Source organism: Balaenoptera acutorostrata, chromosome 10, assembly GCF_949987535.1.
Source record: "Balaenoptera acutorostrata chromosome 10, mBalAcu1.1, whole genome shotgun sequence".
In the NCBI taxonomy this organism is placed as follows: Eukaryota; Metazoa; Chordata; class Mammalia; order Artiodactyla; family Balaenopteridae; genus Balaenoptera; species Balaenoptera acutorostrata.
The window spans coordinates 86,904,068-86,920,973 of record NC_080073.1 but is presented as its reverse complement, the minus strand read 5'-3'; the positions used below and the strand labels follow the sequence as shown (position 1 = coordinate 86,920,973).

General features: G+C 38.3%; 1 protein-coding gene across 9 annotated transcripts in view; it reads left to right on the top strand.

Moving 5' to 3' along the window:
• The window catches only part of CARMIL1 (capping protein regulator and myosin 1 linker 1), a 316,754-nt gene that overhangs the window by 180,637 nt on the left and 119,211 nt on the right, over positions 1 to 16,906 (top strand). For all 9 annotated transcript variants that reach the window (XM_057554259.1, XM_057554263.1, XM_057554262.1 and 6 more), the window contains 5 exons: positions 3,393 to 3,479; positions 10,689 to 10,792; positions 13,204 to 13,281; positions 13,427 to 13,503; positions 16,505 to 16,609. In XM_057554259.1, the coding sequence (XP_057410242.1) occupies positions 3,393 to 3,479; positions 10,689 to 10,792; positions 13,204 to 13,281; positions 13,427 to 13,503; positions 16,505 to 16,609 (451 nt within the window). The remainder of the gene's footprint in view (positions 1 to 3,392; positions 3,480 to 10,688; positions 10,793 to 13,203; positions 13,282 to 13,426; positions 13,504 to 16,504; positions 16,610 to 16,906) is intronic.

Below are 16,906 nucleotides of genomic sequence, written 5' to 3'. Positions count from 1 at the left end.
TGTGTTAGTTTCTGCTGTACAGCAAAGTGAATCAGTTATACATATATATATAGCCACTCTTTTTTAGATTCTTTTCCCATATAGGACATTATAGAGTGTTGAGTAGAGTTTCCTGTGCCATACAGTAGGTTCTTATTAATTATCTATTTTATATATAGTCATGTGTATATGTCAATCCCAATCTCCCAATTTATCCTTCCCCCTCCTTGGTAACCAACAGAACTTTTTAATTTTAATGAAGTCCAGCTTATCAATGATTTCTCTCATCGACTGTGCCTTTGCTGTTGTATCTAAAAAGTCATTGCCACCCACAGACATCTAGATTTTCTCCTCTGTTATCTTCCGTACCTAATTTTCTGAAGTAACTTTTTTCATTGAAGTATAATGTACATTGATAAAAGTTTGTGAATCCCAAGTTTACATCTTAATGAATTTTTACAAAGAGGATGCTCTCATGCAACCTCTACAAGGATCAAGAAATAGGACTTTACCAGCACTGCACAAGCTTCTCTTTTGTTTTGCCCCACCCTTCCCCTCCACCACCCGGAAAAGATAACTACTATTCTGACTTCTGTTATGATAGATTAGCTTTATTTATTCTGGAACCTCACCACTATAGAATTATATAATACATACTCTTTTATATTTGTCTTCTTTTGCTTTTCTTTGTTGAGAGGTTTTTAATACTAGATTTATTATTTTCTTAAATAGAGGAGATTATTTCTTCTTATGTAAATTTTGCTAAGTTGTATTTTTCATGTGGAATTTCTTCTAAAATGATACATTTTTTGATCTGTAGATTTTTTTATACCCTTCAGGTCTATTTGTAGTGTCTGCAGGATCTCTACTGGCATTCTGTTTTCATTTCTGATTTATATAATTTGATCCTTTTCTTTCTCTTTTTTAAAGTCTTGCTGGGATTTATTAACTTTATTGGTTTTTTTTTGAAGAACAAGCTTTGGTAAATTTACTTATTTTATGACTGCTTTCTGTTTAATGATGTCTTCTCTCTGTTATTTCTTTCCTTCTGTTTATAGGGATGGAGTGGGGATTAATTTGCTTTTTTTTTTTTTTTTTTAAACACATCTTGAGATGGATACTTAGATAATTAGTTTCCAGCTTTTCTTCTTTATTCACATATGTATTTAGGAGTGTAGACTTCACGGAGGGCTTGAGTTATATCCCCAAAATTTGATGTCATAATTTTTAAAATTTAAATAAAAATTTTTAAAAGATTTCCATTGTGATTTTTTTTCTTGGACTCATTTGTTATGTAGGAATATATTGCTTAAGTTCTAATTATTGGGGGATTTTCTATAATTTTTCTATAATTTTCTATAATTTCTATAATTTTCTAATTGTAATTTTTTTTATAATTCCTATCTTAATTCCATAGTAATGGTAGCAGTTAGAAAACGTACTAATAGTTTGAAAATATACTCTGTATGATTTCACAGAAGTTAAGGAATATACTGTTTGTTGAGACTTGCTTTATGACTCAGTAGATGGTCACTTTTGGTAAATTTTCCTTGTGTACTTTGAAGAAATATATTCTGTAGTTATTAGGTGCAGTGTTTTAAATATATCAAATAGAGTTTTTTCATTATGCTCTTGATATCTTGTATATTTTATAGCTTTTTTTGTCCATTTATCAGCTACTGACAGAGATGTGTTTAAAAATCTCCCACTATTGAGTGTGTATGTGTGTGTGTGTGTATACACACATATATATGTATAAAAATACATGTATTTTCTTTTTTTGCCATTAGATTTACTTTATATATTTTGAGACTATGATATTCAGATTGTGCAGATTTAAAACTATTACATCTTCTTCATTAAAGAAATATCTCATTTATCCCTAGTAGTACTTCTTAAAATCTAACGTGTTTTATATTATTACAGATAAACCAGCTTTCTTTTGGTTAGATTTGCAGCATATATCTTTTTCCATGCTTTTAGGTTCACTTTGGAATACATGCATTTCTAAGTGTGTCTCTCGAAACCATCTGATGTTATTGTTTAGCTAATCCATCTTTAAGTTTTAGTCTGAATACTTAGTACATTTATATTTAATGTAATTATTGATTTATTTGTGTGACAATCCACTATATATCTGTTTTCTCTTTATCACTTTTTTTTGTTCCCTTTTCCTCTCTCTTTTTTTGACTTTTGTATTAATCAAAATTTCAAAATTTCTCTATCTTTTTCCTCTCTCCCCTCCCACCCCAATACATTTTACAAGAATGTATTGACTAAATATCAGGCCTATTGCCTCTCTGCAATTAACATTATGGATTAACATTTTCAAATCTCTAGAAATATTTTTAATTAAAAAACCTGTTTAACGTTATTTAATCCAGTGATTGTCAAACTTATTTGGGAAATGCTGTGGGAGATAGGTAGGGTCTCCCAGTACCCTACCGTCCTTGGGGAAATGCCCATCTAGAAGCTTCGTCAAGCTGAATGACGTTTAGGTTATTTCTAGAGTAGTACATATTAATTGATAAAATTTATATATAATTTGAGGTTATGTGATAGGACAGCAGCCAGCACGGTTGTTCCTTATTGGTGCCTGGAGTTTGAGAATCAGTCTGTGGGACCATACAGTTAATACTGTTTTAGGATTCTTCCCAAAACATGCCCCCTGGGAAGGTGATAACTTAGATACAGCAGGAGGTTGGTTGAAGGACCTGTAGGAAGAGCATACATTCATCTATTACTTATTTCCTCCCAGAAAAGTCTACATTCATTACAGTCCTTGGGTGAGTGAGCTGGTTTTCACAGTAGCCTACTCTGGCCATTAAATTTAGAGACCACCTGATTTTTATTACTGTAAATTCCTTGGGATTAATTTTATGTTACCAAACGTAGGTTAAAGGTAGTTTAAAACATGCTCTGTTGCTTTGTCTGAGGTTGTTAGCCATAAGCCAATTAAATATTGGAATCCATCTGCTTAAAGTGAAGCTGTTATCTGAATAGTTAATATCACATTGTTTTTCTTGACAATAATTAAATAGCATGCATCCGCTCACCCAGAAGAGTGATCAGCTCATTAAGACACAGGTTAAAAAGAAAAGGGTCGAAATTATATAACTCTTCCCAAGACTATTTGCATTTGAAATAGCACTATGAGGAGAGGATAATACTTGGTCCAAAGAAAAACATCTCTAATGGTAAAGTTTTGATAATTGTGCTTTTCTCTTACCCTATAGGTAGGACTGAAAGTAAAGGAGCCATGATGGTAGATGATTAGAAAACAGTGTCTAACATTAGAAAGAAAAAATGCTCACTTAAATTGGAATCAAAGTTAATTTTCAGGCATTGTAAAACAAATGCAATCCTGACAACTTAAAAATTCTAACAATCCCCATTTTCCCTTTCTTTCTCAGGTGTGTCGTCTTTAAGTATTCAGTTTGCCAAACTCCCAAAGGGATTAAAGCATTTAAATTTATCTAAAACCTCATTGTCACCTAAAGGTACAGTATATCTTATTTACTTAACTGTGTGTCTATAATATTTCTGCTGCTCCATGGTACCTTACATAGTTAGAATTATTACTCGTTGTGTATCTGCATTTAAAAATGTAGTTGACCCTTGAACAATGTGCTTTGAACTTCCCGGGTCCACTTACATGCATATATTTTTCAACAGTAAATACTACAGTAGTACACGGTCCACTGTTGGTTAAATCTGCGGAAATGGAGGAACCGTGTATACAGAGAGCTGACGATTAGTTACACGCAGATTAATCCCTGCGTTGTTCAGGGGTCAGCTGTATGTGTATTATAGTACTCTGGCAGTTTTAAGATAAAGAAGTTATCTGATTGGACTTCTGGTGTTCTAAAGTGAAATGCTTTCAGAGTAGGGAATAATTTTCAAGTATACCTGTGGTCTCCAACTTTTTAAACTTTGAGTCAGGGCACGCTCACCTGGCTGCCTCCTGCCTCACATTCCTAGAGGTAGCTGGTTGTGTTTTGCTGTTGTTGTTTTTGTTTTTGATTTAGCAATGTTTTGTTGTTTTTATTGAAGTATAATTGACCTACAACACTCTGTTAGGTCCAAGTGCGTAAGATAGTGATTCGATATTTCTGTACATGACAAAATGGTCACCACTGGTTGTGTTTTTCTTGGTTCATCCTTGGAAAGACATCAGCCACCCCCACTTCCCAGTTCCCCCTTCCCCTCCAGATGGACTGTCTGCTGCACAGAAAACAGTTGGGCCTAACTGCCCAGTCCCAGTCACCGCTGTAGCTCTACCTGCTCTATTTCCTGTCCTGGAAATTGCCTTTCCTTCCCCAGGTTCTTTCCTGACTCCACTCACCATCCTCTCAGTTTTTCAGTTTTCTTATTTTGCTACATCAGCACCGTCACAGTAATAATTAAAATTTCCCTGCATACGCCATGCCTTTGTACACGCGTCGTATACTGCTTGAAAAGCTTTTCTTTCATCTTGTATAGGGAAAACCTCCATTCTTGCCTTCCTTCTGTGTTTCTCTTTCCTGTGCACCTCCTTTTACTACTCACACAAAACGTCTCACTTCTGACACCTCTGGTCACCAGATGTGTGGAAGTTTTTCCCTCACAACAGGCAATTCTCTGTGACACCACCTGGGTGTCCTACAATTCAGCTCAGTATCTACCTGGAGATGGCACGAGATCCTACAGGTTAAGGGCTCAGTCCCACAAAACTGCCATGCCCCCCGACCGCCTTTAGATACCAATTCACACGCCCAGGTTATCAGAGGTTCCAAAGACCCCCCTCCTTGAGTTTGATTAATTTGCTAGAGTGGTCCACAGAACTCAGGGAAACACTTACTTACGTTTACTAGTTTATTAAAGGGTATCATCAAGGATACAGATGAACAGCCAGATGAAGAGATATTTAGGGTGAGGTCTGGGGGGGTTCCTGACCCCGGGAGCTTCTGTTCCTGTGGAGTCGGGGTGTGTCACTCTGCTGGTGTGGATGTGTCCATCAACCTGGAAGCTCTCCAGAACCCATACCATTGGGATGTTCATGGAGGCTGCATCACGTAGGCATGGTCAGTTATTAACTGCATTTCCAGGCCCTCTCCCTTTTCTGCAGAAGTGTTGCTGGGTGGGGGTGGGGCTTCTCAGCATGGCTTGGTCTTCCTGGTGACCAGCCCCCATCCAGGAGCCCACCAGGGTTACCTCATTAGAACAAAAGATGCTCCTAATGCTCTTACCACTTAAGAATTTACAGGAGTTTAAGGAGACCTGGGTCAGTGTCAGGGTCAAAGACAAATATCAGAACAAGGGATGTTTCTAGTGCTCTTATCACCTAGGAAATTACAAGGGTTTGAGGAGCTCTCTGCTAGGAACGGGCATGGGAGACAGAGACCCATATATATTTTCTCTTATCTCACACATCTGCAAATATTCTTGGAGAGCCTCAGTTTATTTTATAAAACCCTCATCTGTGATCATCTCTTCTGAGACGTCTTCCTTATTCCTGAGGCCTCAACAGAATCAATTTCTCTTTCCTTTGTGTCACTTCTAGATCATACCTAACATTATGGTATACATGTGGTGTCTTCCCTACTCGAAGGGGGCTCTCCGTGCAGCCTCTGTATCTCTCGTCTCCGTATCTCCAGCACCTGGCATAGTGCCTGGACCATTGTGGGTGTTTAGTGGAAGTTTCTTGAATTGGATAATTTCCCATTCCTTAACTATATCACTATCTTTTGAGGGCAGTATGTGTAGCGATTGCCGGTTCTCTTGCAGATTGCCTAGGTTTGAATCCTAACTTTTTTGCTTACTATAAATATGCTTTTACAATCTCTTGGTTTTACCTACCTCATCTGTAATATGGAAATAGGAGCATCTGCTTCATCAGAGGCGGTAGGATTAAATGCGTTAATAGGCATACAGTGCAGTTTTTGGCACAAAGGGCCGTGCTATTCCTGCCGCCATCATCTTCTTCCTCTTCCTTCTCCCCTCTCCTCCCTCTCCCTCTCCTCCCTCTCCCTCTCCTCCCTCTCCCTCTCCTCCTCCTCTCCTTCCTCCCTCCCTCCCTCCTCCCCTCTCTCCCTCCCTTCCTTCCTTCCCTCTGTTGTATGTTTTTATATGCTTTCATTTCGCCTGGGACAACCGCAGTGTCACACCTACAAATCTGGTGAATGACTGCTCCTCCTGGAAGATTCAGTTTCTATCTCATTTTCTCTTTGAAGCCTCTCAGACGACCTCCTCTCACCACACCCTGTGGGACTAGATGTTCCCTTCTCTGTGTTCCACAGCACAGGAATTTGTAAATTCCTCAATTTTAGTGCATCTCCCATTGTATTTTGGTTGTGTCCTAGCCTGGGAGGTTCTGGATGGTAAGGGCTTTGCCTCATTCATTGCCATGTCCCTGGCACCCAACACACTGCAAGTTCTCACTAAATGTGTCGTGGATGAGTGGGTGAAGCAAAGTGGTCCCGGAATGGTTTTCTATCCATCTAGTCATACTTTATCCTGACCATACAGTTACACTGAGTGATTTGAAATTGGGGTTGGTTCCGTACGTTCCATGATTTTATGTGCACACACTTGTACCCACATGTTTAAGATGAAGGCATAAAAGGAACTTTCCAAAGGGAAACATTTCCCCGGGAGCCAGTGTTTTCTGTCTTGATGCCTGAAGCCATCTACAGATCTTAAAGCTAAGTGTGTGTAGTCCCTTTTTGTTATCACTGTTCTACCTCAGCAAATTAGTTTCATAAAAACCTTTTTTTCTGATGATTATCAATGCATTACATATTTATGGTAAAGATTTAGAAGATACTGAAAAGTATAAACGAGAAAGCAAAAATTACTTGTAATGCCAGTACCAAGCCATTACAAGACTGTCACTGTTGACAACTTGGTACCCATCCTTCCACACTGTTTTCTGCCTGTACATAGTTTATTTATATACATACCTACAAAAAACACTCACATGCATATATGCGATTATACTGTGCTTACTATCTCATAAGCTTCCTCCCCTGCCCCCTGTAGTAAATCGTGATCATTTATGTCAGTAAATACTTGGTCCACTTTCAAAGGCTATGCCATAGTTCAGCGTATGCAAAATGTTCCCTAATTTATTTAAATGATCTGTCGTACATTTAGATCATTTAAAATTCTTCAGTAGTGCAAAGAACACTAAAATGACTTCTATATCTAGTTAATGGTCATGTGTTAATTTCTTCTTTAGGATAAATTCCTGTAAGTAGAATTGCTAGATCAGAGTTTGCAAACATTTTTAAAAGCTTTTTCTGATATTTATTGTTGAGTTGTCCTCCAAGTATTTCATATAACCCTCTTTACACTCTCACTATCAGTGGATATTGTTCTCTTTTTTAATTGCTTATCAAGCGTATGAACAAAAGTGTTCTGATATTTTAATTTTAGTTTCTTCAGTTATTGTTTACGTAGCTTTTCCCGCCTTGTTCCTTAGTCACTTGTATTTCTTTTGGAGGAAATTGCTAGTCCCCCTCCTCTGTTACTCTTCTGTTTACAGTGTCAATTTTTTCTTTATTCATTTGAATTCTCCACACATTAAAATGTCAATCATTTATTATGTGCTTCATAAGTCTAACTCTTTTTTTAGGTAGAGGTTTTTTTGCTTTTTGTTTTTAAACTTGATTATATTTATTTAACTTATTTGTTCATTACTATAAGACAGATAGAGGGATGTTATGATCATTGATCCTTCTGAGGGCAGGTTTGGGTTCTGAGGCACCTGAGTGCTACCCACTCGCTGATGCCCTGTCCCTCCCAGTGTGATGAGAGTGGGCAGATTCCCTAGGCAGAGCTGGGTTCCTCAGCTTCCTTGTGAATCAGGACAGCCCCACATGCCCTATACCCTTCACAAATAAAGATCAACACCTTTATCTCTTCTCTGCAATAAAATGTGTTTGAGAATTAATATTGTTTTATAACATGTGACCCAAAGAATTTTAAGTTGCCCTTCCTAAGATGTATATCTTGAAATGTTGTTTTTTAAAAAAAGTGATTTCTTAAAGGTTTTCAGTACTCTTGCAGACTGTCACAAAGGATCTGAAAGGTTTTGCAGGTTCAGAATAACTCAGATTAAATTGCAGTTTTAAGCCTTTGCTGAATTTGACTCACATTTATATTTTCGTTCTATGAAAACATTTATATTCATGGCTCATAATTCAAGACAGATTTTTTTTTTTAATCTGCCCATGACACCCACACTGTCTCCAAATATCCTTTCTCTTCCTCAGATGTTAGCTAAGTGATAGTTTTCTGGATTTCTAGTAAATGTCCTGCTGGTTGCCAGATTATGTCAATGCAGGGCCATCTGGTACCACCTTTATCCAGCTGTAAACACTCCAATAATAAATATGAAGAATGGTCAAAATGACTTGACAGCCAGAATCGAGGATAACATGAAAATCTGTGCACAGTTTGGGTTGGAAGAGCCCTGATTTTTTCCATCCTATATTTTTGTCATTTCCTGCTATTAGTGTGTTATTAACACAGGCCTCATGTGGATGTAGGCTCCAGAGGTGGGGGAGGAAATCCTTCATTCTGTTTCAGTAGCTTGAAGCTGAGCTGATAACCTGATTCTCTCCCAGTTCTATTCAGATGTTGGGCAACTGCCAAGCACCCACGCTTGTCAAGGAGCGTTTTGCTGTCAAGACTAATTTCACCTTCTAATTTCGGAATTTATTTATTGAGTTTTGTTATACCGCACTAAGGACATAATTTTACAAATGATTTTCTTGATGAGAGTCTGATATTTTCCACAGGTTTTGGACTCAATTATTCCATTTCAAAATACATTGATACTACCAATAACAGGACAAACTGAAGGAAGTTGGTCATTTAAACAATCATAGAAGTTGCCTCCAGAAATTAACCTTTTCTATGGGCCGTTGCAAGTTCCTTTTATCTAACACAGTTAATCAAATCTCCACCTCCTTCACTGCAAAGCTCTTGTCTCTTACCTCTTTGATAGTATTGACCTCACTAGATTATGATTATTCAACTGTCTGGGTCTCCCACTGGACTGGCTTTGAGAGGGTAAAAGAGTATCCCCTGGGTCTCAGAAGCCCATGCCTGGTATACAGTAGGCCTTAAATAAAGATCTGTTGTATTGAATAAATATTCCTCGTGTAACACTGGATTTTCATCCTGGAATTTATTTAGCTTCTTTCGTGGTGGTCTTTGAACTTTTTGAGGGCAAAGAATGGGTCTTATTTACACATATCTCCCAAATCCCCAGCATTTGATAAACATGTTACGAGCACTTAATAAATGTTGACTTGATGGCCAAGAAATTCTTCCACGTACTTAAGTAAAACATTTTCCCCTCTCTGCCTCTGAGTCTTCTCTCTACAAACCCAAATGCACACTCACCATCAAGAAATGGCTCAGTAGCCTTTATTGGACACACACTGGAGTTGGTTCTCTGTAACCCGCCAAAGCTGAAGGATGAGGTAGTAACCCCTCCATGAGTGCCATGCACCAAACTGCTCCAGTGTGGGGTGGTAGTTGTAACCCTCAGCTTTTTTTCTTTTTCTTGGAGTGCCTCCTTGGGTTCTGCAGCCGTGACCAGTTCTGGCCTGACCCTCGCCCCTTATCCTGATGAAGGCTCTGTCCATGTACAGACAAAAACCCCATTCCCTGTTTCCCTTTTGGGTGGTTAAGATAGGCTGGGATTTTCAAGAAGAACTTTACTGAAAAACAAGAAAAACAGAATGATTTATGAAAGTATACCCACCTTAGAAATAGCCATATTTCCAAAATATACGATTTAGAACCATGGACTTTCAGTAGAAACATGAAGAGCTTTGCAGTATCCATATCCCAGTTATCTGAAGAATAATCATCAGTGATAATTGTGTGTATTGACCTCTTTGAATCCCAGGGAGGGACCAGCCTCTTCTGGGCTCCCATTTTGAAGTGGCCTGATGAAAATCTACCCACCACAAGTTCCTGACTAACAGGCCTGTTGCAATTCCTGTTACCCACAGATAGTAGACCATACCTCTCTCTCCACAGAATAATCTTACCCTCCTCATGTGTTCATTCTTTGTTTTTTGAGGTGGTATTATCAGTTTATTTCAGTTGACTTTAACTTGAACCATTTATGTTATGTATATAAATAATGTGTAGAGTGTTAATTATCAGTTTTTCCTTTTGATTGCTTCTTCCATTGTGTACAGGTCATTAGCTCTTTGTAAAGTCCATTTCAATCTAAATTTTGCCTTGAGTATAATATGTTAAGTAGAGCAGTACATTCCTGTATTAACTTCCAAGTACTTTCAGTAGCCTAAAGTATCTGAATTTGCATCTGCATCCTTTCAATACTGTACATTAAGGCAAGAGTCACCTGGCAGGATTAAGAGAAGGACGAAAATGATCAGTTAGACTGCTTGCATCATTTTAAGACTTCAAAGTAAAATCCTTTCCCTCCACATCATTAGAAGTAGAACAAAATGAAGTTGATTCTGTTTCTTTCTCCTACTCGGTGAGTTGGTCGTGTCTGTGACTAACCTGTTCTTCCTGAGAAGATGTCAAAAGACCATCCTAGAGCTGCCTTTTGGGGACAGGGCTTATGGTTAACCTCAGTCCTGCAAGTTGATGGGGCTGCTAGACCATTTAAAGAAACTCACAAACCTCACTTTGGTTCCTGGAGTGGAAACTGAGCCTGGATCTCATCAATGTTGCAGGGGTGAATAGCCTTTCTCAGTCACTCAGTGCCAACCTGTTGACCGCCACCACTCTTATCCATCTGGACCTCTCAGGGAACATCCTTCGCGGAGATGACCTCTCGGTAGGTTTTCTTTTCCTTACTGCCATCTTCAAAGAAGCTGTACTTACTAACCCTGGAATAATTTCGAAACATATTTCCCCACATCTCCCTTTATCATGACACCTTCAAATCATTTAGTCATGAGCTTATGAAGAGTTTTAGAGAAATGTTCCAGAGCCTTCCTTTACTAAATGTAGCCTATTCTAGAGATTTTATTCCCCCCTCACTTAAGATTGTTGAAGTTTAAATTCTTTTTGGAAATACTTATTCTGAAGGAATTTTTTTCTCCACTTCAAAACATTATTGCACCTGTTAAAATTGCCTGATAAGAAAGACTGGAAACGTAAAATGAATTATTTCATCATTAAATAATATTGTTAAGAAGACTGGTGGCTTTTTAAAAAAATAGTTTGTGATGGAAAGGGGATATTGGGATGAACTTCAGTCCCATATTCCATGATTACAGTGGGGGGGGGGGGGAGGGTTAGGAGTCAGCTGGGGCCACTCTTGAAAGTTTGAGTGTGAAGGCAAAATGTTTCCCCTCAACTACAACAAGATTTTTCATGCAGCTGAATCAGTAATATAAATGTTTGGCAGATCTTATTGATACAGTGAATTAGGTATGATCTCATTGCCAGATGGGGTGAATAGTGCCCTCTAGTCACAGGATAGAATTTAGAAGAAATGCTCCCTTACCAATGGGGTGGGACCCACAGCACATGGACCTCTTCAAAGGACCTTAATTTACATTCCATTGCTTTATGGGAGTGAAAAACACTGTGACATGTATTCTCATTTCTCTTCTGTTTTCCTTTTCCCTGTAAGACAGGGAATGTTGCCACAGCCCTTTTTGTAGTTATTTTCCTCTCCCTTACACTTGAACTCATTTACATAATATTAATACTTGCTTCCTGGTGTACCATGACTTTTTCAGTGTGTTGTCCAATTGTAGCTGTCACTTTCACTGAGGATTCATAAATCTGCTCCCTCCCAAGATGAAACAAGGATTCCGATGTGAAACCACCAAAACATTACAGTGACAAACTAGCAGAATAGAGAGAAAGGTAAAAGAACAGCCTGCAGATTAAACAAGAAGGCTGCTAACATAGGGCCATTGATAGTCACCCAAGACAGCAAAGTAGCCAGCCAGGAGTCCTGTCCCAGCTTGCCTCTGGGGAAGGGCAAGTGGAATGATGAAGCCGAGTGACGGTGGGCTTCTAGCCCTGAGAGGCTGAGGTTCTGAGAGCCATTCAGCAGGTGCAGGGAGGGGCTTACCTGGCCCTGTGCTTTCTGGGAGAGCAGCCTAGCAGGGGCTGCTGGAGAAGTGTTGGCCAGGTAGGGTCTTGTCACCGCTTGAGGGTGATTAGAACTTCCCCAGCTGGTGGCCAGGAGTAAAATCACAGTGCCAGGCAAAGACAGAGAATCAGATCTTCATTAAGTCAGAACAAGATTATTTTTCTGGATCAGAACTTTTCATAATACAGTACATTGTATGTCTGGTCATTCTAAAATATTTATAGGCCTGTCTTTTGCTATTCTGAATTCCTTGGTCGAGAGGAGTTTTCTCAAGCATCTATAGCTAAGCTGCTACACTTATGAGTCTTTGCCAAGGACTAGGACATCTCAATGTAAGCTTGTTTGTTTTTTCAAGTATCTCGTGGCATCCAGTGAAGCAAAGCAGAATTTAGCTATTTGCTTGGTGGCAGGAGCTTGGATTTGGTGTGCTATTGGTGGATGCTGGCAGTTACTACTCACACAGGGCTATTAGAGAATAACAGAGAGTTATTAATTTTATTGTTTTGATAGCCTTGCACGGGGATGAGGGTATAGTTTAGGCATTGTGACACTCTAGAAACTGAAGGGTCTTAGTTATAAGTGAGATTAAGAAAAAAAAAAAAAGCTTAATAGTACTGTCAGGCCCTTGTTAGATTTTGGAAGTAACTAAGGATAGAAAAATTATTTTCTTGAACTGAAGAGAGTACAGCCCGAGACCACCATCCTGTGGTTCAAATTCAAATTAGTGGCTCCTTAAACACTTTCAAAAGTGATTAGCATTTTGATAGGGTGGCTGCAATTCAGGTGGTATTTCAATCTCAGCAGTTAAAATTAATTAGCACTGTTCCAAATTGTATAATAAAAATGGAGCTAATCAGGAAAACTAAGTCATGTGTAACAAAAAGGGGGTTTGGTAGCCAAGACTCCATTGGGCCTTTTTTAAACGTAAACATACTTTAAAATATTCTTTGGAATTTTGCTCTCAGGGAAGGTAATGGAATGACAGAAAATTCTGCCATCCTCTTGGGAAGAGTAGAGGATGATCCTCAGTGGATTTGGGCAACTTGATTTTAAAATATTAACATCGTGTGTGCGCGTGCGAGCGTGTGCGTGTCTGTTTCTGGATCCTAACATTTGGTTTTTGCTTTTTATTCAAGTCCATGTACAGTTTTTTGGCCCAGCCAAATGCCATTGCTCATCTGGATTTGTCCAATACAGAATGTTCCCTGGACATGGTAATATTTTTTTATATTGCTCGGGGGGGGGTCTCAATTATGGGGGTCCCATATTTAGATGGGAAACAATGGGCTTTCTTCCCAATAAAATATTCTCCGAGTCCTAGAAATATTTGAAAATAAGAGAGCCTTGTTTCTTTCCCAGGTCTGTGGAGCTCTTCTCCGTGGCTGCCTTCAGTATTTAGCTGTGCTCAATCTCGCCAGAACTGTCTTTTCTCACCGGTATGGTTTTATTCCTGCTATCATTATCATCTAGAAGTGTCTTTGTCTCAGAGAAAGTTGTAGTGAGATGAAAACAGAGTGATAAAGGGTGAATGTTGTGCATGAAAGGAGATGGTCCTAAACCATTAGCTATGAATATTAGACCTTGAAAGTTCAAGTTTTTATTATATCTTTTTTCCCTGCAGGACAGTGTTCTTATCAATAACTCCAGACTGCCTATATGAACGATGTAATAATGTACTATTTCTCATATGTGGACAGGCATTCTCTCTTAATATGGTAAAGACCCTTTTAGAAACTTCTGTGGGTGTTTCTCAATAATGCACTTTGAATTAAGTATCAGCTGTGTCTGGGAGATAAAGAGAATCGTCATCCCAGAGCTCATACATTCTGATTTGTAGAAGTGGAGGGCCCGCCTAAGTACCTCACTTGTACCTTCCCGACTTAGAATTGTTTGCAGAATCAGGCAGTAGATTAGAAGCAAAGTATTCACACACAGCAGCAACTTAGAATGGCAGAATGCAGAAAAATTATGAAAAGTACATGGGTTATGTAACTGTGGAATTCTGGAACCATCTAGTGTATTAATACAGTTCAACACTTACCATTTGTAATTATTACCACAAGTCGTAAACAATATTTTAGTCATTATATGCTCTTTAATAACATGGAGAATTGCTTAATATTAGAAATACCTCCTTTTTTATTGGTTAACTTTTTGAAAACTTTACATATTCAAAGGGATAACAGTCACTTGTTTGGAAAATTCACAATTCAGCATGCTTTATTCTACAATTATACCTCATAGTGAGTTATTCTATATTTTAAAGTATTCTTGGTCCATTACTTCTACAGTATGTAAATGTCTACAATAGCAAAAATATGCCACATATACCTCAAAAGGATAAGATCAGAGAGAGTAAAATGTAGGAGATTAAATGGTGGGAGAAGTTGAGAGTTTTCTAAGATACTTTATTTCAAAGGCCTTAGAGGGTATTAACTTGACCACCCAGACCACTCATGTATTTGAAGTCAGCTTATGAAGCCATGCTTTGGTGGAGCTATAATAGACTGAGGAACTGGGTTAGAAATGATATCATAGACGATAAGGATTTTCATCTAATCAGCTCTTTTGAATTCATAATACTGTGAGTTCTGTGATGACTGGTCCTAAGTAGAGCTATTAAGCTTATAGAGCGGAATTGTGCTAACAAATTTCCTTGTCTTCCAAATGAGAGGTTGTGATTAAACTGTTTAGTACCCACTACCTTACCTAGATATAACCATAGAAAGCCCTTAGTAATTATGTAGAAATTGCTGCATTTACACTGACTTGTGGATTGTTAGCCAGGCTATTCATACTTTGGTTCACAGATAATTTCATAAGTGTAGCAGTCAGGATAGGTCAGGTTGTTCCAGTAACAAATGATCCCCCCAACCCACCACCCTCTCCACAGCCTTCAGCAACAGCAATTTTGTGACATGTCCCTTATGGGTTAGTCGCATCACTCTGGGAGGCAGAGCAGCCTCTTTCTAGTACGTTGACAGTCACATAGTAGAGGAGAAAGAATCATGGTAAAACTTGTCTCTGGAAATCACACACATCACTTCCACTCACATCCCATTGTACTTCAGGGAATACAAGGCAGGTTAATTTTTTTGTTTTTCCTGAGATTTTGGCTGCTAGCCACCCTCAGTTTATTCGTGTTGCCAAGACTCCATTTCTGAAGTCTGCCAAAGTCTGCTCATCAGAAAAAGAAGGTATATATATATGTATAACTGAGTCACTTCGCTATACAGCAGTAATTAACACAACATTGTAATTCACCTTTACTTCAGTTATTCAATTAAAAAAAAAAAGAAAAAGAAAATAACCTGAGTATACAAGCGTCTGTCGGGGGACCAGAGTTGTTTGAAACGTCTAATATGTATTCTACCAGAATTCTCTTTCCTCTTAAGTGTATTTTTCATCCTCTTAAATAGATATTCTGGTTGCTTAGGTATTTCTTCTCAGCCTGAAATTGTCCTGTTTTAAAACCTTTTTCAGATATTGACAGGTTTCCTAGACCTCTGTACATAAAATACTGTTGAATGTTATGTGGTTGAGTTCGACCCCTAGGACGGCCTCTGCCCTGAGAGTCTATGATTCCCTCCACAGAATATGAATAACTATCATTGAATAAGTGTTTACAATGTATCAGGCTAAATGCTGTACTTACTCAAACCTTCCAACAATTCTATCAGATAGAACAAAACAAACAAAGCATTCGTATTCCAATTTTGACTCTGGAATCTTTTCTTAAATCCTCATAGTGCAGTGTTGACTCTGTCTTCTTATTGAGTTGTATGATTTGATTCATGTACTTCCCACTGGAATAGCAAGGGGATGTATTTGGAGGTTATAAGCATTTCTTTTTGGAGTTTTGTCTTTATTCTAATATTTGGCCTGAAATAGTTAGATCTGTGGTGTGGATATAAGAGCCGAGTAGGATATTTGTCATGCAGGCTTCTTGCCAATCAGACTTGACATCTGGTCACAATCTCGTTGCGTCTGAGACCTGCTGCATCTGAAAACATAGCCAAACACAGGTAGTGATCCTTAACAATCTGATGCCACCCAGTGGGAAGGCTCTTTAAGTTGTTGAGAAGTATGTATCTTCTTTGAATTATTTCTTAAAGATTCAAATATGGAGTTTCCTGAAGAACTAGGGGGTGGAACACAATGAGTTCTTTGGCTACAAAGAATAGGAATAAAATGTTTTAAAGACTTAATGACATTTCTTAACCTCTCCTACATCATTTTCGAAAGTACACTGAATTAATTTATTTAACTTTCAGACATTTTGTTTCTTTTTACCTTTAAATTTCTACTGAAACACAACCAGTTCGTGGATTATTTCACAGTCTTTGAATTTACCGATGAATAATTGTGTCAGTTTGGAAGTGGGGTGCAGAGATGGAAGTTTAACTTCATGTAAGACTCTCATGTTTTGTTTTTCAGGAAAGGAAAAGAAGTACCTCCATCTTTCAAGCAGTTTTTTAGTAGTTCTCTGGCTCTGATGCAAATCAACCTTTCAGGCACAAAACTGTCTCCTGAGCCCTTAAAGTGAGTGGTTAATTCATTTTATCCAGAGCTTTTAAAGTTCAATTTGTTATTAGGAATGTGCTTGAGGGAAGGGAAAAAGAAGTACAATCCTAAGACAGACAAGGCAGATAAAAATGCCTTTTTACTTTGGGTCACAAAGGAAGTCAAATTCTTTCTGAGTACATTGTACGCTGTTGATATTATTGCATCTTCTATGAAAAAAAAAATCTTCCTTTGGTTTGTGGCCTTGGCAGTAGTCACTGATCTATAAAAGTTGTGTTTCTGGGTACCATCACCTTTCTATTGACCTCTGTTCAG